This window comes from Chaetodon auriga, chromosome 18, assembly GCF_051107435.1.
Source record: "Chaetodon auriga isolate fChaAug3 chromosome 18, fChaAug3.hap1, whole genome shotgun sequence".
NCBI classification, from domain to species: Eukaryota; Metazoa; Chordata; class Actinopteri; order Chaetodontiformes; family Chaetodontidae; genus Chaetodon; species Chaetodon auriga.
This window is the reverse complement of record NC_135091.1, coordinates 19,091,292-19,113,630: the sequence shown is the minus strand read 5'-3', so window position 1 is coordinate 19,113,630 and position 22,339 is coordinate 19,091,292. Positions and strand designations below refer to the sequence as shown.

Below are 22,339 nucleotides of genomic sequence, written 5' to 3'. Positions count from 1 at the left end.
CCTTGGTGTGTAGGACTAATGCTCTCTTTTTTGTTCTTTTTTTAAATTTTGGGCGAATATTAATTTTAGAATGAATAGAGTTCTTAGCAGTCCATACAGAATACCGTAAGTCTCCATGTAGTCTAATCCCATTTGGGGAATACTCCATGTCCCATCATGCACTTGGTGTTTGCACACAAATTCAGTTCCCAGGACGAACTTTTATATTCACACGTTTCCATGCACGGAGCTCCAACAAGGCTGACACTTCTGTAACCATTTGGCTGCTCTTGTCCGTCCAGCTGAACGTAAAAAGTGAAGCTTATGTTCATTTGAACCAGCGAGCTGAGAGAGAGGAGGCAGGGGTCCAGGAACTGTTCAGGGAACCGGACCAGCAACGACCACCGCGTCCAGAACCGCGCGTCTCGCGTTAGGTATAACGGCGAAAACTTCGTGAGTTCCGTTAATATTCTTCAGAGTCGATATCGACATGGATTTGAAATAGTGATGCTTGACAGAACTGCTTCTTTTGCCCAAATTAAAGTTTCAAAATATGGTGTTTAGTCTACGCAAATCCACACAGTTTAATATTTTCAACCGTAAATCAAACGTTAACGTTAACACAGAGCTAATTTCTAAATGAAGAGTGCGTATTAAAATATGGACTCCGTCGGCGTCAGTAATTCCCGTCGTCACTAGTTTGTTAGCTGTTTCTTTCGTTAACTCATCGTTGTCTGGCTGTGAATTACGTTTGCTGACTAATTACAAAGTGAAAACGTATATTCTAATGATAACTGGCACGTTTTTGCTCTGATACTCAAACTGCGACACAGACGTGTTTAGCACATTACACACAACTTTGTCGCTATAACGCTAAGTGATTCTTCTTCTTCTAAATCTGTGTGTGTGTGTGTGTGGGGGGGGGGGGGGGGGGGGGTCACACAGGCCGGTGTGGTCTGTAGCTCGCTCAGTTGACAGGACTGTGTTAGCCTAGCGCTGTCCTCCCTGCATGAACGCATTAGCATGCTAACTGTCAGTCCACGTCTGCCTCCCGAAGGATGGCTGCTAAGCTGTGCTAGCTTCTGCTCGGTAATCACACACAAGCACAGTGCAGCGGCGCAGTGGGGGTGTTTCCATGCGTGCAGCTCTCCTGAATGAGAAAAGCTTTGTCATGCAGGTCTCAGGACTGACTGAGGGGCCTGGTCAGCCCGGTTCTTTACCTAATCCGGTCAGCTGGCTACAAGCACAGCAACACTGACACTTTTGTGTGACTGCTCCCACATTTTTCTCTGAACTCATGATTTGTGAAATCGTTTGCTCCAGACTCAGCTTACATGACCGGCGGAGAAAGTCACTGAGAGACGTAGTTTTTGTTTAGTGTCAGACTGTTTCTTCTAAATGTTTTTGTTGTTTCATGTGCACTTTTACAACTCTGATACCAAAACAGTTGGGACGCTGTGTAAAACATACATAACACAAAATGTGACTATTTGCTGCTCATTTTGTGACATCTACTCAATCGAAAACAACCCCATCAACTCGAAATGTTGACGAACATTGTGTAGTTTTAATGATGCCTTTGTTTTAATGACACCTTGCCATGTAAAACATCTGTTGGCAGATATTTTCCACTCTAATGACATATTTTCCTCGGTTCATGCACATCCATCCATCCCTGTCGCAGCGCTGACACTCAGCACCATGTTCACTGAGGTGTTGGTTGCTCTGGTGATTGGGGGACTGATCTTCTTCCTGCTTCAGAGGAACAGGAGCCAGGTTCTGAAGACAGAGGATGGCTGGTGGGGGGCCGGGGCTCCTCCTGATGGTGGGGAGGACATCACTGTCCGTCCCTTTAAAGTCACCACCGGTGATGAAGAGCTGGAGGTTAGATTGGTTTGCCACTCATGATGGCCACTCTATAGCATTTAGTCATGAGGCAGATGACCATGAAGCAGGCTGAAAAAGTGTGATCTGCCACGTATCGTCTCCTTTTCTGTCAGGACCTGTACAGGAGGATAGACCAGACTCGGCCCGTTCCTTCACTAGAGGACAGCCAGTTTAATTATGGCTTCAACTCCCACTACCTGCAGAAGGTGATCTCTTACTGGAGAAATGACTTTGACTGGAGGAAACAAGTTGACAAAATCAACCAATACCCCCACTTCAAAACCAAAATCGAAGGTGAGGCCGTGCTGGTGACACATTCATTTTCTTATGTCTGACATATTCTGATTCATTGAACTTCCACCCAGGCATTGATGTCCACTACCTGCATGTGAAGCCGAAGAAGGTGCCAGAGGGAACCACTGCTCTTCCTCTGATATTGGTTCATGGTTGGCCTGGGTCCTTCTATGAGTTCTATGGGTTGATCCCTCTGCTGACAGAACCGTCAAACCCACATGACCTTGTGTTTGAGGTGGTGTGTCCCTCCATCCCAGGGTACGGTTTTTCTGAAGCACCACATAAGAAAGGTGAGTGTGGAATGTTTTTTACTTACAGACATTGGAAAATATTCATGCTAGATGTGTTAAATTTTGTAAACATCATTAATTTTTTAAGGGTTGCTTAGTACTGTAGTGTCTTGGTACAATATCCACAACCATAAATGACAAGAATAAACACTATTCTTAAGAACCTTTTTCTCTTGCAGTGGTAGTGTCAGTGCCGTAGCTCACTTCAAAGTTTGACATTCCATATACAGAAAAGGAAAAATGCTTTTGTGCTTTTTGTCATTTGAACTATAAAAACACAGCTGAATGAAATATTGTTTCTGTCAGGACCAAAGTGTAATTACAGACTATAGAAGAAGTGTAATTATACACAGATCAGATGAACAAGGCTTTTGGGAAACAGCATTGATGAAAAGAATAATGGTTCAACATTGACTGCAAACAAAGACATATCTATTTCCAAAGACACACTGTAAACACATCTTAAGTTCATGAGTGCATCTAAAGATCTGATTGTGTTTAAATAAAGTGCATATTGCAGAGTCAATAGTAAGTAGGAATATTGCAGAGCTGTTGTGTGAGATTCCCCATAACTTTAGTGAGGCATATCTAGCAAACTGGTAACTGAGTGTGTATACTCTATATTTACACAATACACAAAAAGCAATAAATATGATCGAAAAGGGAATGTTGTCTGACCAGGGCCATCTACATTAATAAGTAGTACGGTTCATTTCCTGCAAAATCCACTCCACCTTGATGTGTAAATATTTAACTTGTCCCACTTTTTGTAAAAGCTGACAGGTTTCATGTTGCAATTTCTAAATGTGTGTGTGTTTGTGCTTGTGTGCTTGTGTGCGTGTGTGTGTGTGTGTCTGTGTGTCTGTGTGTCTGTGTGTCTGTGTGTGTGTGTCATGGAGAACAGGTTTCAATTCAGTTTGTGCAGCGCGCATCTTCCACAAACTGATGAAGCGCCTGGGCTTCCAGCAGTTTTATGCTCATGGAGGAGACTGGGGCTGGCTGGTCACCACCAACATGGCTCAGCTGGAGCCCAAGTAAGAGCCACAAGAACTTCCTCAACATCTGATGATGTCTCCCATCATTTAGAAAGTTTACTCTGTGTTGTGTGCATATAGTGCAGTAGCCTAAGATTTTGCAGTAAACAACCACTCCTCCTGGAAATACCTGACCTTTGAGAAGATGTGTTGCTGTCCACTTTTTTGTACATGCTTAAATAAGGTAGCGCTACAGTGCCCTCTGTTTTTCTTTTGTTTGGTTTTCATACTGTAGGACAGTCAAAGGCTTGCATGTGAACTTTGCCCCACCCGCCAAGCCAAGGCTGCCCATAGTTTCATCCATCATGCTCGGCCGTCGCTTCCCTAAGCTGTTTGGCTTCACTGACATGGATATCGAGCGTCTCTTTCCCCGCATGGAGAAGCTGGTGGTGGAGTCCATCAAAGAGTCTGGCTACATGCACATCCAGGCCACTAAGCCTGACACTGCGGGTAAGGACCGCTTCAACACATTGCCACATGAGACCATTTCCTCTTGTGCTAATTTTGACAAATGTAACTGATCAAAGGAAACATGAAGCTGCCACTGTGCCTGATGTGTGAGTAAGCAGTGCTCACCAGTTGATTTTGTGAAATGGGCCATAGGAGCAGAAGCAGCATCACTATAGTGGAAGCTTTGGTTACGCTTTATTTGAAGGGGTGTACAAAACACATGACACCTGTCATGAACATCTATGAATGCTGTCATTTGATTAATTGTTTCAACAAATGTGCTCCTTTTTAATCAACATATCTGTAAATGAAATCCTTTCTGATTCTGAATTTCCCCTCAGGTCGAGGACTAAATGATTCTCCTGTGGGTCTGGCCGCCTACATCCTGGAGAAGTTCTCCACGTGGACGAACCGCGACTTCAGGAACCTGGAGGATGGAGGACTCACCAGGTAACCAGCTCAGAACAGAGTGGAGGGGAGTGAGTGCTGATATTTGCCATCACATCCTTTTCATCCCCCTCTAGTATGAAGATCAAGCTATCATGTACAGACTAGTTCTGGACATCATCAGAAGTAGGAGAGTTTGTATTAGCAGTGGCTCCAGTTTCATGGTGAAACAATGTTGTTTGGAAAATGGTGTGACTTCAGCAAGTACAGATACAGAATATATTGACGAATGAGGTAGGGATCGATCAATTATTGGCCAATATTCTGCATTTTTTCGATAATCGGCATTGCCCGTTTTTTTCCACCAGTAACTGATAAAATTTATTAATGTATTTTAAAATGCGCTCCTTTGGCTCTGATGCAGCCGTCTCTCCGCCTGAAGTCAGCGCTCGTGGCTGTGTAACAATGTCCCTCCCACAGCCCTCACTGACTGGCTACATGGCATAAGTGAGTCAGTGACAGCCAATGAACACTGAAGCCTCTACATGCAGTGCCACAGACAAGAAGAAGCAGACAACTGCTCCGGTAATCCAGCAGAGGTAAGGCAACAGAGTCGGTCGAATTTGCAATAAAAACCCTCTATGATGAAGTTTTAAAAATACCACAACCTTATGATCAATTTCAGTGATAACATGTAAGCCCAGAGTTGACATTTCACCAACCTACTTGTCTAATCACATCAAGCTTACGACTTTGCAAGATAAATAGAGTCACGCACAAAAAAAAAAAGAAGAAGAAGATGTAACCAAGTGAACATGACCTGAAGCTCCTTAATTAAAAAAAAAAAGAAGAAGGCATATCGACATATCGGTAGGTAGACTATAGCAAGCATAAGGAAGGAAAACCTGCTGAATTCCGCTGTTTGGCTCTGGAGATGAAACTGTTCACAACTTCAACAAGGCGTATTTAATGATGACCCACCACTACATTATAATTGCCACAACTACTTTATAGCTGGGGCCAGACGCACAATAATAATGTAGGCCCTTTCGGTTACCATTATTGGGAATAATAAATCTCCAAATGTGTCTCAGCCCGTGGGGCGGCTCCTGGTTTATCAATAAACAACACCGGAGGTGATTATAGCCTGTAAGTTCAACAGTACTACACGCTAATGTATCCTTGTTTGTTTACAATCGTCTCTCCCTCAGCGTTCATGCTCTCACTACACTATGGTGCAGCAACTTAACTACTTGTGTTAAATGATCATCTTTTTGCCTGTCACTCGTAAAGTCCAGGGATATGAGTCAGGCAGAGAGCACACGTCGAGGAGATTATTCTCAGTGTGTTTTATTTTCAATCAGTAAATTTACCGTCGCGTCTATAACTCACATGTGTAATGAAGCCTTTATTGTTTGCATTTATGGTTGCTAAGTGCCTTATTCTTATTTATGCAATACGACATACATTTCTAAGCATAAGAGTTTACATCTAGCCTACTGTTCTGAGATTCAGAATATGCCTTTATTTCTCTAAATATATATATATATAAATAAGGAACTATAAGTGAAAAACTCTAAGAACCCCTGAAAGTTTAATCTTTGTTTACTCATTAATTCTCACTCTTTCTTTTTGTCTCTCTTTCTCAAAATCCTCATTACAGATGGGTGGATCAAAGAAGCGGGTGAAAAGTACAGTGTGGCAATATTACACACAGCCAACCCCAGGAAAGGCAGTGTGCAATACCTGCAAAAACAGTGTCAGCATGGGAGGAACAAGTGCAAATCCTTGAACACTTCAAACCTGTGGTCCCATCTTAGGATCCATCACAGTGGGTTGTATGCAACTGCACAATCACAGCTGGGGACGACAACAGCAGCTTCATCTCAAGCAGGGACAACAAATTTATCTCAGCCTAGTATACAAAACCTGTTTCAGGAACAAAGTGGCCAAATTCAGATCAACGATCTAAAGTGATGGACAAACTAATAACAGAAATGATAATCACTGACAATCAGCCATTCACAGTGGTCTCTGAAGTTGGCTTTAAACGCCTCATGGGTGCAGCAGCACCACAGTACTCACGAAAAAACGAGAAGTATTACCACACCGAAATGCTCCCAGAAGTTTACCACAAGGTTGCTGAAAAAGTAAAAGCGCTGATCCAACCAGAGAATGCTGGCCATGCACTCTCCTTCACCACAGACTGCTGGTCTGGATCCACAGAGTCATTGATGAGCCTAACATGCCACTCATTGACAATGAATGGAACAGAAAGCAGGTTGTTTTGAACACAAAGGCAATGCATGGATCTCACACTGGAGAATAGAGACATTCCTGGGCATGCTTGAGGACTGGAAAACAAGCAAAGACTGTGTAGCACTGCTTCGAGACAGTGGAGCAAATATGGTGAAAGGCATGAGGCGCGCTGAACTTCCAGACCTAAGCTGCACAGCGCATTCTTTGCAACTCGTGGTGAATGATGGTCTGTCAAGTCATAGAGCAGTTACAGATATCATTGCAATACTAAAGAAGTGTGCCACCCATTTCCACCAATCCATTCTTGCCAAGCAGCGTTTGAAGGACATTCAGAAAGACCTTGGCCTGCCACAACACATTCTAATCCAGACTGTTCCAACAAGGTGGAACTCAACACTCCACATGCTGCAAAGAGCGCTGGACCAAAAGCGTGCTCTGAACATCTATGCAGGTGAACATGGAGGATTTGCATGTCCCACTGCTTACCAGTGAGACATTGTGTCCAACTTGGTTGATACTCTACTCCCAGTTGGGCAAGTAATACTGGAGGTTAGCCACAACGATGCATCAGCGTCCTGCATCATTCCCTATCTTGCCGCGTTGAAGATGTTGCTCCAAGAAGATCAAGGACCCTCAACACATGACATTTGAACACTCAGACAGGCCATGATGGAGAGCTCGATGAAACGCTTTTCCAAGCTTGAAGATATGAAAACTGTGGTGTTGGCATGTCTCCTGGATCCTCTCTACAAGAACCATGCATTCTCATCTCACACAATACTGTCAAAGGCCAAAGAATGGCTGAAGGAGGAGACACAAGAACAGCATGTTGCCAGCGAGGAAGAGCAGGGTGGTGTAGACATGGGTGAGCCTGATGACCAGAGAAACCCCAAAAGGTAATGGACGGAAAAGACATCCTCTCGTATTGAAGATATGTTCAGCTCTCTTCTTGGACCCCACACCGATGAGCCATTGGCCAATGGCCAATGATCCACTACAGTGGTGGAAATACAAAGAAGGGCGTTTCCAGCTTCTTGCCTTACAAGCAAGAAAATTTCTCTGTGCACCACCCTCTTCTGTGCCAAGCGAGCGAGTCTTCAGTGAAGTCTCTGCACTTTATGAGAAGAAGAGAAGCTGCCTAACAGGAGAGCACGCTGAACAGCTCTGCTTTCTGCACCACAATCTGATGCTGCTGAATTGGGAGTGCTAACTCAGACCCAAATTTCAGAACAGTTCAGTTTTGTTGATGTTTCAAAAATTCAGGGAGCTATTTTATTTATTTATTTATTCATTTGAGTGAGTTTTAAGAAATGCTGCTGGAAGGCCCCTGCACTTTTTGTTTTCACAATGATTAAACTTAAAGGAGTTTCAAATAAGATTTTGTGTTTGTGTTATTTTACAAAAAGTTAAGGGCTTTTTTTCAGTGCACACAAAACAAACAAACAGTATACTGTATTCATTCTAATCCCAGGTGTGTTATTCTAAATTTTGACAGCAAAATTTTCATTTTTGCTGCAAACGAATATCGGTTCTAAATATTGGCTATCGGTTTCGCTTGATTATTAATAATCGGTATCGGTATCGGCCCTGAAAAATCCATATTGGTCGATCTCTAGAATGAGGGCTTCCTAAACACTCAGTAGCCTTTGTTGTCATCACTGTAATGTGACATCTTGTGTGTGTGGTGCCTTGCAGGAAGTTCTCTCTGGATGATCTGCTGACTAATGTGATGATCTATTGGACATCTGGCTGCATTGTCTCCTCCATGAGGTTCTACAAGGAAAACCTTGGCAAAGGCCTCAACCAACCTCACTCTAAGTGAGTGAACACAGAGTTGAATGTGACCAGCTGGTTGCACTTCCAGTGTTACGCTTAAAGAGCAGATGAACTTGATTTAAAACATTTGAAATCACAGCCTTTAAATGCTTTAAATCATCTTCAGTGCTTATTGCTTGAACACCAAGGTGTCAAATAGTGGGCATTTCTTATATTTGTTAGAAACTGATATACTACTATTATTACTGAAACAGCTGTTTAGAGTGATCTAAACACCACATCTAGCTGTATATAAACCTGATTCAGACCCTGAATTAGACCCTAAATGCTAATAATCACTCAGTGTTTAAATGGTGCATTTTTACCACATCAAAAATGCTGATGAAGAGCTGGCTTCATGCACTAACAGCAGTTAAATAACATCTCTAATGTTAAAGCTAACGCATCATTGTGTCTTCACAGGATAGGCGTGTACGTCCCCACTGGGTTTGCCTGCTTTCCCAACGAGCTCATGCACACTCCCGAGCTATGGGTCAAACAGAAATACCGTAACCTCCTGACCTTCACACCCATGGCCCGTGGCGGCCATTTTGCTGCCATGGAGGAGCCCCAGCTGATGGCCGCGGACATCCAGAACTTCATTAAGACTGTGGAGAAGAAGAAGAAGAAATAGAATGCAGTACGAAAGTATTGACTCGCAAAACGAAAGTGGAACACAGTGGTGAGCAGTGAGTAGACATGTATGCATTCAGATACTGAGGAGGAAGGTGGAGGTGGAAGTGATCATATAGTAAAACTCTCTCAGTGAAATTCCTAATCATACTCCATGAATGAGTCTTTAAATTGTATCAGTTTGATTGGTGAAGAGTCACAGAGGCCACACAGACAGAGCAAACAGTAAATCCACGGCTTCTGTTGTCAGCACATTGTGGCAGCTCCTCCTACAGTAATCACAAAAGATGATCGCTTCATGTGAACATAAGCAGAGATTCAGGCAGTTCTAAAAACCTGTAGAACTAATTCAAGTATTATTCCAGTGATATAGAAAAGCACAGCAGTTGGCTGCAGTTGGTGTGCTGTGGGTTTGATCACCAGCCACATCAGCTGTCTCAGCTACACCTGTCAGTGCAGTTTCCAGTGAGGAACCAGCATCATTCCTTCTCTCTCCTCTGCTGCTCCTCGCTCAAAGCTCCTCTCAGCCTTGTAGTGCTGAACAGTTCATGAGGCAGCTGCAGATGGGAGGTCAGGGGGCATTTGTTATTATTGTGTTGACAGCCTGCACAAGGTGCCAGACATTCCTCTAGCTGATAGCCGTGCTACCACGCTATTGCCACAGTTAACAACAGCACACTGCTGCTACAACCACAGTTGCCTTTGATTTATTTGCTGGTGTTCTGAACATGCAGAACATTTTGTCCCATTGATTGACTTTGATTTGTTGCAAAGGCTAGAGGCCCCGCTTACTTGTATTCCGTTCAATCTGTAGCGTCTTCAGAGGACGGCTTTGATATGCAGTATGTTGATATATAGTTGAGTTCATCTTTAGGGGCATGATAGCCTAACATGATAGACTTTTGCTCATCGTGTTGATCATGAAGAAGGTGAACAGTCTGTAATGCTGTTTGACAAGTTCTGTCTGAGAATGATTTACTTAAATGATGAAATGTATTTAGTTTTATTAAAAAGATTGAAAAGACATTTTCACAGTACAGGCATTAAAAATGTTTCTCTGAAAATTCAGTCGCGAGACATGATTTTCACAATAAAAATGATTTTAAGAACAATAAAATGTCAATTTTTTTAAACTTTGCCATTTAAAATGAGTCACAGTGAATACTACCATTCCATGAAGACCACAAATGACATGTTGTATCTCAGATCGTGACATAATGCTCTATTTTTGACCAAATAAAATAATAGCTGTAGCTCACTGTCCAAGCTGTAAGTCTGTTATTTCAAACTGTTTCTGGGCCATCCACACAACTCCACAGCTCATATTAAATCAAAGTGTGTTATTCACAATTCACTGAGTCATTACTCAGTGACTGGAGTTCATCCTATGAATGGTAGGTAGTAAATCTATCTTTACTAGCTTTATTGCTATTGCATGTTCGGTTCTATTAGATGCTGTTAAATGCTGCGGTTTTATATTCAAACAAGCCTTTCTAAACTCGGTCATGGTTCACTGTCAAACTGATATGGTAATGAAATGAGTCATAAAGTCAAGACTGTTGGCCAAAGTCAAATGAAATGATGGACTGCCATTACAGAGCTTTGGAGAGAGTGATGTGTTTGAGATTTGGAGCCTTAAAACTGAGAGCTGGGACCACAGGCAGAGAGCAAGTTAACCTGCCTTATAGCCGGTTAGCTTCAGGCATCAGTTACCAAGCTAACAGACATTGACTTTGATTAATCTTGATTTCTGGAACACGGGCAAGTGAAAATGACTAAATTTCAAGTTTACAGATCTGGTTCCTTTATCAGTCCTCCTTTCTGGAACACCACCCTGCAGCTTTTCTGCATGTACCCAACATGCTTGTTGTGGTGTGTCATGTTCATGTTTCTGTATCACATTAGTTAACATTCACAGTTGCAGATAAAGTGAAGTGACTCAGATTTTTTCTTCTTATTCAATCATAACAGTGTTAAGATGCTGGGATTCCCTGAAAGTTTTCAGCAAACAAAAATGCACTTCCACCTCTCCAAGGTCATGTTCCATGTCGCACTGCCCCGAGCTTCCAGTCCCACCCCAGTCCAGTTGTTAGCAGAGCGCTGAGTTTCCCAAGCCCCCCAGCGCCCTGGCGCAGGACACCCGCCCACTGCTGCACTCCCCCATCAGGACCACATGAAGTTCCCCACATCACCTCACCCCATAAGGAAACAAGCAGAGAGAGACGGGAAGGAATTCTCTGTGTGGACGGAGCTGCGCAGGGACCAACCGTTGGTTGTGGGGTTTTCACCAGTTGTTTAGGGGTGTGGGTGGAAGTCGGGGTCCCACAGAGGCCTGGTAAACTGGAAGGGAGTCTGGAGGTGCTTGACCAGACTGGTACTCAGTAGAGCAAATGACGCGTCCAGAGCCGCGCGTCTCGCGTCAGGTATAGCGGCGAAAACTTCGTGAGTTCCGTTAATATTCGAGTCGATATCGACATGAATTTGAAATAGTGATGCTTGATAGAAGTGCTTCTTTTGCCCAAGTTTCATTACTGGTTTGTTATCTGTTTCTTTCGTTAACTCATCGTTGTCTGGCTGTGAATAACGTTTTCTGACTAATTACAAAGTGAAAACGTATATTCTAATTTATAAGTTTACGTTTTTGCTCTGATACTCAAACTGCGACACAGACGTGTTCAGCACATTACACACAACTTTGTTGCTATAACGCTAAATCTGTGTGTGTGTGTGTGTGTGGGGGGGGGGGGGGGGGGGGGCGTGGTCTGTAGCTCGCTCAGTTGACAGGACTGTGTTAGCTTAGCGCTGTCCTCCCCGCATTAGCATGCTAACTGTCAGTCCACGTCTGCCTCCTGAAGGATGGCTGCTAAGCTGTGCTAGCTTCTGCTCGGTAATCTCACACAAACACAGTGCAGCGGCACAGTGGGGGTGTTTCCATGCGTGCAGCGCTCCTGAATGAGAAAAGCTTTGTCATGCAGGTCTCAGGACTGACTGAGGGGCCTGGTCAGCCCGGTTCTTTACCTAATCCGGTCAGCTGGCTACAAGCACAGCAACACTGACACTTTTGTGTGACTGCTCCCACATTTTTCTCTGAACTCATGATTTGTGAAATCGTTTGCTCCAGACTCAGCTTACATGACCGGCAGAGAAAGTCACTGAGAGACGTAGTTATTGTTTAGTGTCAGACTGTTTCTTCTTAATGTTTTTGTGGTTTCATGTGCACTTTTACAACTCTGATACAAAAACAGCTGGGACACCGTAAAACATAAATAAAACAAAACAAATTGTGACAATGTGCTGATCATTTTGTGACATATACTCAATTGAAAACAGAACAAAGACAACATATTTAAAATTTTACCTCATCAGCTTCATTGATTTTTGTAAATATCTGCTTATTCTGAATTTGGTGCAGCAACAAGTTTCAAACAAGTTTGAACAGGAGCAACTGGGGAAGTTGTGGAATGCTCCAAAAACACCTGTTTGGAACATTGGCAGTAGTAATTTCTATGGAAGTAAGATTTTTATGGCATGTTGTATTGTTATAATTTATACAAATATACATATACATAGATTTTTTCTATTCTGTATCCCGTATAGTTTTTTTTATTGTGACCTTTATGCCACAGGGTTTGCTCTTTGTAACACTTGCTGGCTGTAACGACCGAATTTCCCCAGTGTGGAATCAATAAAGGCTTATCTTATCTTATGTTTGGGTATGAAAGGGGCATCTGGGACGGGCTCTGTTGTTCATAAGCAAGGGTGGAGCGAGGTTCACCACTTTGTGAACACATGATTATATGAAGGAGATTACTACATGGACTCAGGAACACTTCTTAAAACTTGTCGGGAAACATAGTTCAATCAAGCGTCCCAACTTCTTTGGAATTGCGATTGTAAGTTTTTGTTGTTTTGTAAGTGGGTTACAATTCTACTCTGCTTTCACAAAGTTATTATACTTGGTTCATTCATCATTCAGTCATATGTCATTTTTATCAACAGATGCTTCGCTGTTGTCTCTTTCATCCCTGTCTTCATTGTATTTGCTCCTTTAAATCAACCTAAATTTAATGACATAAGCTTTTTGTCACATGTAGCTATACAATCAGCCACAACTTAATGACACTTTATTCTTTTGTCTCTATCAGGTATAATAAATTATAATTTTTAATAACTGCAGAGCATGCAGTTCCCTATTCTTTAACGGTGCAATCATGATGTAATGACACATTAGATTACTGTGATTACAAATATGGATAACTGAGTTTGCTTGCTGAAAAATCTAAATGTTTGAACATTGTGTAGTTTTAATGATGCCTTTGCCATGTAAACATGTGTTGGCAGATATTTTCCACTCTAATGACATATTTTCCTCGGTTCATGCACATCCATCCATCCCTGTCGCAGCGCTGACACTCAGCACCATGTTCACTGAGGTGTTGGTTGCTCTGGTGATTGGGGGACTGATCTTCTTCCTGCTTCAGAGGAACAGGAGCCAGGTTCTGAAGACAGAGGATGGCTGGTGGGGGGCCGGGGCTCCTCTTGATGGTGGGGAGGACATCACTGTCCGTCCCTTTAAAGTCACCACCAGTGATGAAGAGCTGGAGGTTAGATTGGTTTGCCACTCATGATGGCCACTCTATAGCATTTAGTCATGAGGCAGATGACCATGAAGCAGGCTGAAAAAGTGTGATCTGCCACGTATCGTCTCCTTTTCTGTCAGGACCTGTACAAGAGGATAGACCAGACTCGGCCCGTTCCTTCACTAGAGGACAGCCAGTTTAATTATGGCTTCAACTCCCACTACCTGCAGAAGGTGATCTCTTACTGGAGAAATGACTTTGACTGGAGGAAACAAGTTGACAAAATCAACCAATACCCCCACTTTAAAACCAAAATCGAAGGTGAGGCCGCGCTGGTGACACATTCATTTTCTTATGTCTGACATATTCTGATTCATTGAACTTCCACCCAGGCATTGATGTCCACTACCTGCATGTGAAGCCAAAGAAGGTGCCAGTGGGAACCACTGCTCTTCCTCTGATATTGGTTCATGGCTGGCCTGGCTCCTTCTATGAGTTCTATGGGTTGATCCCTCTGCTGACAGAACCGTCAAACCCACGTGACCTTGTGTTTGAGGTGGTGTGTCCCTCCATCCCAGGGTACGGTTTTTCTGAAGCACCACATAAGAAAGGTGAGTGTGGAATGTTTTTTTCTTACAGACATTGGAAAATATTCATGCTAGATGTGTTAAATTTAGAAAATTCCCAACATAATTAATTTTTTAAGGGTTGCTTAGTACTGTAGTGTTTTGGTACAATAACCACGACCATAAATTTGTCTTGCATAGCTCACTTCAAAGTTTGACATTCCATATAAAGAAAAGAAAAACTGCATTTGTGCTTTTTGTCATTTGGACTATAAAAACACAGCTGAATGAAATATTGTTTCTATCAGGACCAAAGTGTAATTACAGACTATAGAAGAAGTGTAATTATACACAGATCACATGAACAAGGCTGTTGGGAAACAGCATTGATGAAAAGAAGAATGGGTGAGCACTGACTCCAAACAAAGACCCGACTGGGATTGAATAATCGTTTCCAAAGACACACTACAAACACATCTTAAGTTCATGAGTGCATCTGAAGGTCTGCTTTTATTCAAATAAAGTGCATATTGCAGAGTCAATAGTAAATAGGAATATTATACTCCACATTGATTTGATTTAACTTGTCCCCCTTTTCTGTAGAAACTGACAAGTTTCATGCTGCAAATTCTGAATGTGTGTGTGTGTGTGTGTGTGTGTGTGTGTGTGTGTGTTTATGCTTGTGTATGTATGTGTGTATGTGTTGGAGAACAGGTTTCGATTCAGTTTGTGCAGCGCGCATCTTCCACAAACTGATGAAGCGCCTGGGCTTCCAGCAGTTCTATGCCCAGGGAGGAGACTGGGGCTCGCTGATCACCACCAACATGGCTCAGCTGGGGCCCAAGTAAGAGCCACAAGAACTTCCTCAACATCTGATGATGTCTATCATCATTTAGAAAGTTGACTCTGTGTTGTGTGCATATAGTGCAGTAGCCTAAGATTTTGCAGTAAACGACCACTCCTCCTGGAAACACCAGACCTTTGAGAAGATGTGTTGCTGTCCAAGGGCGGCACAGTGGCGCAGCAGGTAGTGCGCAGCAAGAAGGTTGCTGGTTCGAACCCTGGGTCGGGCAGGGCCTTTCTGTGAAGTTTGCATGTTCTTCCCGTGCATGCGTGGGTTCTCTCCGGGCACTCCAGCTTCCTCCCACAGACCAAAAACATGCTCATTAGGTTAATTGGTCTCTAAATTGTCCGTAGGTGTGAGTTGTGTGTCTGTGTGACTGGTTCAGGGTGTACCCTGCCTCTCGCCCATTGCTAGCTGGGATAGGCTCCAGCCCCCCGCAACCCCGAAATGGGATGTGCGGGTAAAGAAGATGAATGAATGTTGCTTTCCACTTTTTCGTACATGCTTAAATAAGGTAGCACTACACTGTTTTTCTTTTGTTTGTTTTTCATCCTGCAGGACAGTCAAAGGCTTGCACCTGAACGCTTTCCTACCCTCCTCATCCTTCCATCCCTTCGTTTCATCCATCATGCTCGGCCGTCGCTTCCCTACGCTGTTTGGCTTCACTGACATGGATATCGAGCGTCTCTTCCCCCGCATGGAGAAGCTGGTGGTGGAGCCCATCAAAGAGTCTGGCTACATGCACATCCAGGCCACTAAGCCTGACACTGCGGGTAAGGACCGCTTCAACACATTGCCACATGAGACCATTTCCTCTTGTTCTAATTTTGATAAATATAACTGATCAAAGGAAACATGAAGCTGCCACCGAGCCTGATGTGTGAGTAAGCAGTGCTCACCAGTTGATTTTGTGAAATGGCATCACTATAGTGGAAGCTTTGGTTACGCTTTATTTGAAGGGGTGTACAAAACATATGACACCTGTCATGAACATCTATGAATGCTGTCATTCGGTTAACTGTTTCAACAAATGTACTCCTTTATAATCAACATATCTGTAAATGAAATCCTTTCTGATTCTGAATTTCCCCTCAGGTCGAGGACTAAATGATTCTCCTGTGGGTCTGGCCGCCTACATCCTGGAGAAGTTCTCCACGTGGACGAACAACGACTTCAGGAACCTGGAGGATGGAGGACTCACCAGGTAACCAGCTCAGAACAGAGTGGAGGGGAGTGAGTGCTGATATTTGCCATCACATCCTTTTCATCCTCTTCTAGTATGAAGATCAAAGTATCATGTACAAACTAGTTCTGGACATCATCAGAAGCAGGAGCGTTTGATATTAGCAGTGGCTCCAGTTTCATGGTGAAACAATGTTGTTTGGAAAATGGTGTGACTTCAGCAAGTACAGATACAGAATATATTGACGAATGAGGGCTTCCTACACACTCAGTAGCCTTTGTTGTCATCACTGTAATGTGACATCTGTGTGTGGTGCCTTGCAGGAAGTTCTCTCTGGATGATCTGCTGACTAATGTGATGATCTATTGGACGTCTGGCTGCATCGTCTCCTCCATGAGGTTCTACAAGGAAAACCTTGGCAAAGGCCTCAACCTGCCTCACATGAAGTGAGTGAACACAGAGTTGAATGTGACCAGCTGGTTGCACCTCCAGTGTTACGCTGCTTAAAGAGCAGATGAACTTGACTTAAAACTAGGGTTGAGCCGGATACTCATTTCAGAAAAGTATCCGGTACGGATAAAGCATTTTTGACGAGTACGAGCATGATACGAGTAAAACTCGTCAATATCCGTGCTTGTGCTGAAGGAAAATCCTCATTGGGTAACTGACTGTCTTCATGCTCTGTGATTGGCCAGTCACACACAGCACCCGCCCCTCCCTACACAGACACGTCTCTAGCTCATGTTGCTCTCTTCAGTACACTTTGCACTGTGTCACGTGTGAACAGGGAGAGTCTGGGCCCAGATGCAGAGTCGTTACAAGGGAGTTTATTGAAAAAACACAAAATCACCTTAACATGGAAGTCCGACAACAAGGAAAACTCAAAAACACCACAGCGGGAAAAAGTACCAACTTGGGAAAAAACACAAAAACACCACAAGGGCGAAAAACTCACTCAGGAGATGGTAACTAAAAGTGTCTAGGAGCAAACTGACTAGAGGCTGACAGCAAAAATCACAGTCAATGGAGGCTCGAGAGAGACACAAGAGATCGCAACAGGCTATCAGCATAGAGAATAGTCTGGCACAGGAGTCAAACTGGAGCTGGCTTAAGAAGCTGGTTGATGAGCCGATGAGGCGCAGGTGTGTCTAATAAACTCGCACCTGGAGCGATCAGACCCGTCTGTTTCTCGAGCTCCGCCTGCTCACAGAGAGGGAGGAAAGAAAAAACCGTTAGTTCAGGGGAGAACAGAGACACCGGAGCCGAATCGTGACACACTGGATGTTTGCATGAATCACCAAGTTCACACAGATCATTAAAAAATAAACAGTCTTACAGACCACTTACACACATATAGCTGAACACACAAAGTAGCCTATATTAATATTTTTATTGTATATCAATTTCAGACTTAAAATAATGTACAGATTTAAGCCCCACCCATTTCCCTTAGGCCCCGCCCACTCTGAGTACAGATACGGATACAGATAGTGGTGTACTCGCTCATCCCTACTTAAAACATTTGAAATCACAGCCTTTAAATGCTTTAAATCATCTTCAGTGCTTATTGCTTGAACACCAAGGTGTCCAATAGTGGACATTTCTTATATTTGTAAGAAACTGATAAAACTACTGTGATTGTGATTTTATCTTTGATAATGCGATTTTATCATTGATAATTTTAACAGCAAACTGAAGTCCACCACTCTCAACTCAGTAGCTCCACTTTCAACCAAAACAATCAAAAGCAAACACCCTTGTGGAGAAAAAACGATGAAATACATGAACTGACAAGACATTGCAGGAGTGCCGAGAGGAGATGGAGGAAAACTAAACTAACAGTCCACCTCAAGACTTTACGGCAACAACTCAAAACCTACAATAACGCAGTCAAACAGGCAAGAATTTGTCATTTCTCACAACTCATCATAGACCACAAAAACAACCCCCGGTTTGTCTTCTCCACCTTTGACATTTTAACAAGCACAAATTTTTTTTCTTGTGATCAATTTTTTATAAAAAAAAAGTACAAAATATATATCTTCACACCACATACAAAGTTTTTCTTTTTTCTTTTTAGCCCCCCTTCCCTTCTTATTCCCCTCCCTACACAGCGTGTACAAACAGAAACACAGAGAAGATAAGAGACAAACAAAATCACTTGTACATTGCAGGCAGGTAACAATATAAGGAAACTCTATATCCCTCCCACCCTCCTTATGGCGACTCCCCATGGACCTCCCACCCAGGATTTCTCCCCCCAATAAAATAATAACAGAAAAAATCAAGGTTGGCCACGCTGCACCCTCTCTTTATCCACCCTGTGTGCCGTCTCCCAGGCCTGCAGGGTTTTATGGCTGGCCCCATGTATACAGGCCACAGAACACTGTATCAAAATAATTTCAAGAAATGAGTTGGCCCAATGCTGCCAAGCCAAGGAATGTGGCGGTTGCCATCTGAGGGCCAGCATCTTCTTGGCCGCAGTGAGGCCAGCCCATAGAATCCGCCTAACTTATGTAGAGGGCACTACCCACGAACACCGTATGCCCGCATAGCTGATCTCAACTGCAGACAGAAGAAAAAAGATGAACCTGGAAGATCAAATTCAGCTCACAGATTGTTAAAAGCTCGTAAACCATGGAGACTATACACATCTTGTAAAACATTCACTCCCCTATTCTTCCAATGAGGAAATGAAAAGGGCTTATTACCAGTAAGAAGTGAGAAATGATTAAAAATCGGTGTATGATTATGCCTTTTATAAGCTGTGCCAATATACTTCATCACAGTACGGTGAGATGCGAGTAAAAGAGAAATAACAGGGCCTAATCGTAATTTGGCATTTTTTAATGGTATGTTAGCAGACACAAGGTCTTGCAACCTGTGAGGTAGTGCAAGATTCTCCTCAATTGGTCTCCAAGAAATAGAGGAACTCAGGTTGAACCATGTAGATAGAAGGCATGGGGTCCGCCTGTCTGTCAGAGTTGGGGGGGCCTAGATGTCAGCGCCCCCAGTGAGCATAAACTATGATGACTGTCTGTGGTGAGATTGTTTGTCTGTGTGTGTGTATGCATATGTGTGTGTGCGTGTGTGTGTGTGTGTGTGTGTGTATGCATGCGTGTAGTTGAGGGTTTGTATTAGTATGTACGGAGGGTGGGAGGGTTGGGTTTTCTCTTTTGCTCTGTTTTAATTTATAATGGTTTTAACTGTTGTAAAGCACTTTGTGTTGCATTTTATTATGTATGCAAAGTGCTAGATAAATAAAGTTTGATTTGATTTGATTTGATTACGGAAACAGCTGTTTAGAGTGATCTAAACACCACATCTAGCTGTATATAAACCTGATTTAGACCCTGAATTAGACCCTAAATGCTAAAAATCACTCATTTCTCCAGTGGAAACATCTCACTGAGACAAAGTTCAGAGTGTTTAAATGGTGCATTTTTACCACATCAAAATGCTGATGAAGAGGTGGCTTCATGCACTAACAGCACTTAAGGAACATCTCTACTGTTAAATGTAAGCTAATGCATCATCATGTCTTCACAGATTAAAGGTGGACGTCCCCACTGGGTTTGCCTGCTTCCCCAACGAGCTCTTGCACAGTCCCAAACTATGGGTCCAACAGAAATACCCTAACCTCCTGACCTTCACACCCATGGCCCGTGGCGGCCATTTTGCCGCCATGGAGGAGCCCCAACTGATAGCCGTAGACATCCAGAACTTCACTAAGGCTGTGGAGAAGAAGACGAAATAGTAGGGAGTTGACTGATGAACAGGTGAATGCAGTAGAAGTACAGTACGAAAGTATTGATTTGCAAAAAGAAAGTGGAACAGTGGTGAGCAGTGAGTAGACATGTATGCATTCAGATTCTGGGGAGGAAGGTGGAGGTGGAAGTGATCATATAGTAAAACTCTCTCAGTGAAATTCCTAATCATACTCCATGAATGAGTCTTTAAATTGTATCAGTTTGATTGGTGAAGAGTCACAGAGGCCACACAGACAGAGCAAACAGTAAATCCACGGCTTCTGTTGTCAGCACATTGTGGCAGCTCCTGTGAGAGCAGCTGGGTTGTACAGTAATCACAAAAGATGATCGCTTCATGTGAACATAAGCAGAGATTCAGGCAGTTCTAAAAACCTGTAGTACTAATTCAAGTATTATTCCAGTGGTATAGAAAAGCACAGCAGTTGGCTGCAGTTGGTGTGCTGTGGGTTTGATCACCAGCCACATCAGCTGTCTCAGCTACACCTGTCAGTGCAGTTTCCAGTGAGGAACCAGCATCATTCCTTCTCTCTCCTCTGCTGCTCCTCGCTCAAAGCTCCTCTCAGCCTTGTAGTGCTGAACAGTTCATGAGGCAGCTGCAGATGGGAGGTCAGGGGGCATTTGTTGTTATTGTGTTGACAGCCTGCACAAGGTGCCAGACATTCCTCTAGCTGATAGCCGTGCTACCACCCTATTGCCTTAAACCTTTGAATTATGTTCCATTTTGCTGGAGTTTTCCTTTCAGACATAACCACAACTGGTTTTTTAGCATTTTAAAGCTTGGATGCAGTCAGATTTCTTTGATGTGTTGCACAGTTAACAACAGCACACTGCTGCTACAACCACAGTTGCCTTTGACTTATTTGCTGGTGTTCAGAACATGCAGAATATTTTGTCTCATTGATTGACTTTGATTTGTTGCAAAGGCTAGAGGCCCCGCTTACTTGTATTCTGTTCAATCTGTAGCATCTTCAGAGGACGGCTTGTGTTATGTTGTGTTATGTTGATATATAGTTGAGTTCATCTTTAGGGGCATGATAGCCTAACATGAGAGGAACAATCCTGAGGAGTGAGACATGATTTTCACAATAAAAATGATTTTAAGAACAAATAAAATGTCAATTTTTTTAAACTGTGCCATTTAAAATGAGTCACAGTGAATACTACCATTCCATGATGACCACGAATGACATGTTGTATCACAGATTGTGACATAATGCTCTATTTTTGACCAAATAAAATAATAGCTGTAGCTCACTGTCCAAGCTGTAAGTCTGTTATTTCAAACTGTTTCTGGGCCATCCACACGACTCCACAGCTCATATTAAATCAAAGTGTGTTATTCACAATTCACTGAGTCATTACTCAGTGACTGGAGTTCATCCTATGAATGGTAGGTAGTAAATCTATCTTTACTAGCTTTATTGCTATTGCATGTTCGGTTCTATTAGATGCTGTTAAATGCTGCGGTTTTATATTCAAACAAGCCTTTCTAAACTCGGTCATGGTTCACTGTCAAACTGATATGGTAATGAAATGAGTCATAAAGTCAGACTGTTGGCCAAAGTCAAATGAAATGATGGACTGCCATTACAGAGCTTTGGAGAGAGTGATGTGTTTGAGATTTGGAGCCTTAAACCTGAGAGCTGGGACCACAGGCAGAGAGCAAGTTAACCTGCCTTATAGCCGGTTAGCTTCAGGCATCAGTTACCAAGCTAACAGTCATTGACTTTGATTAATCTTGATTTCTGGAACACGGGCAAGTGAAAATGACTAAATTTGAAGTCTACAGATCTGGTTCATTTATCAGTCCTCCTTTCTGGAATACCACCCTGCAGCTTTTCTGCATGTACCCAACATGCTTGTTGTGGCGTGTCGCGTTCTGATCTGTATCACATTAGTTAACATTCACAATTGCAGCACAAGAAGTGAGTCAGATTTTTTCTTCTCATTCAATCATAACAGTGTTAAGATGCTGGGATGCCCTGAAAGTTTTCAGCAAACCAAAATGCACTTCCACCTCTCTTCGGTCATGTTCAATGTCGCACTGCCCCGAGCTTCCAGTCCCACCCCAGTCCAGTTGTTAGCAGAGCGCTGAGTTTCCCAAGCCCCCCAGCGCCCTGGCGGAGGACACCCTCCCACTGCTGCACTCCCCCAGGCCTGACTGCCTGCCTGCTCTTCTTGGCAGCCAAACAGCCAGGGGAGGATCAGGACGACCGGGCGGCTGAGATAAGGACCACATGAAGTTCCCCACATTACCTCACCCGATAAGGAAACAAGCAGAGAGAGACGCACAGAGAGAGACAGGGAGGAATTCTCTGGATGGACGGAGATGCGCAGAGACCAGTCGGTGATTGTGGGGTTTTCACCA

At 43.3% G+C, this 22,339-nt stretch overlaps 2 protein-coding genes across 6 annotated transcripts; both read left to right on the top strand.

The window, feature by feature from the left end:
• The first annotated feature begins 173 nt into the window (after positions 1-173).
• LOC143336109 (epoxide hydrolase 1-like) lies at positions 174-10,292 on the top strand. Of its 3 annotated transcripts, none has more exons than XM_076756013.1 (9): positions 174-432; positions 1,664-1,863; positions 1,980-2,160; positions 2,232-2,450; positions 3,355-3,484; positions 3,720-3,934; positions 4,276-4,384; positions 8,276-8,398; positions 8,819-10,292. In XM_076756013.1, exons 2-9 carry the CDS (start codon positions 1,681-1,683, stop codon positions 9,027-9,029), a joined length of 1,371 nt encoding a protein of 456 aa, XP_076612128.1. In that variant the 5' UTR covers positions 174-432; positions 1,664-1,680; the 3' UTR covers positions 9,030-10,292. The 3 variants fall into 3 exon arrangements, with proteins under 3 accessions (XP_076612128.1, XP_076612129.1, XP_076612130.1); XM_076756014.1 differs by having other exon boundaries at positions 184-413; XM_076756015.1 differs by lacking the exon at positions 174-432 and adding an exon at positions 516-719.
• Positions 10,293-11,072: 780 nt separating this feature from the next.
• Positions 11,073-21,225, top strand: LOC143336110 (epoxide hydrolase 1-like). Of its 3 annotated transcripts, none has more exons than XM_076756017.1 (9): positions 11,073-11,451; positions 13,433-13,632; positions 13,749-13,929; positions 14,001-14,219; positions 14,889-15,018; positions 15,577-15,791; positions 16,114-16,222; positions 16,525-16,647; positions 19,751-21,225. In XM_076756017.1, the coding sequence occupies exons 2-9, from the start codon at positions 13,450-13,452 to the stop codon at positions 19,956-19,958; spliced, it is 1,368 nt and encodes a 455-aa protein (XP_076612132.1). In that variant the 5' UTR covers positions 11,073-11,451; positions 13,433-13,449; the 3' UTR covers positions 19,959-21,225. The 3 variants fall into 3 exon arrangements, with proteins under 3 accessions (XP_076612132.1, XP_076612131.1, XP_076612133.1); XM_076756016.1 differs by having other exon boundaries at positions 11,073-11,470; XM_076756018.1 differs by lacking the exon at positions 11,073-11,451 and adding an exon at positions 12,890-12,921.
• Positions 21,226-22,339: the final 1,114 nt, after the last annotated feature.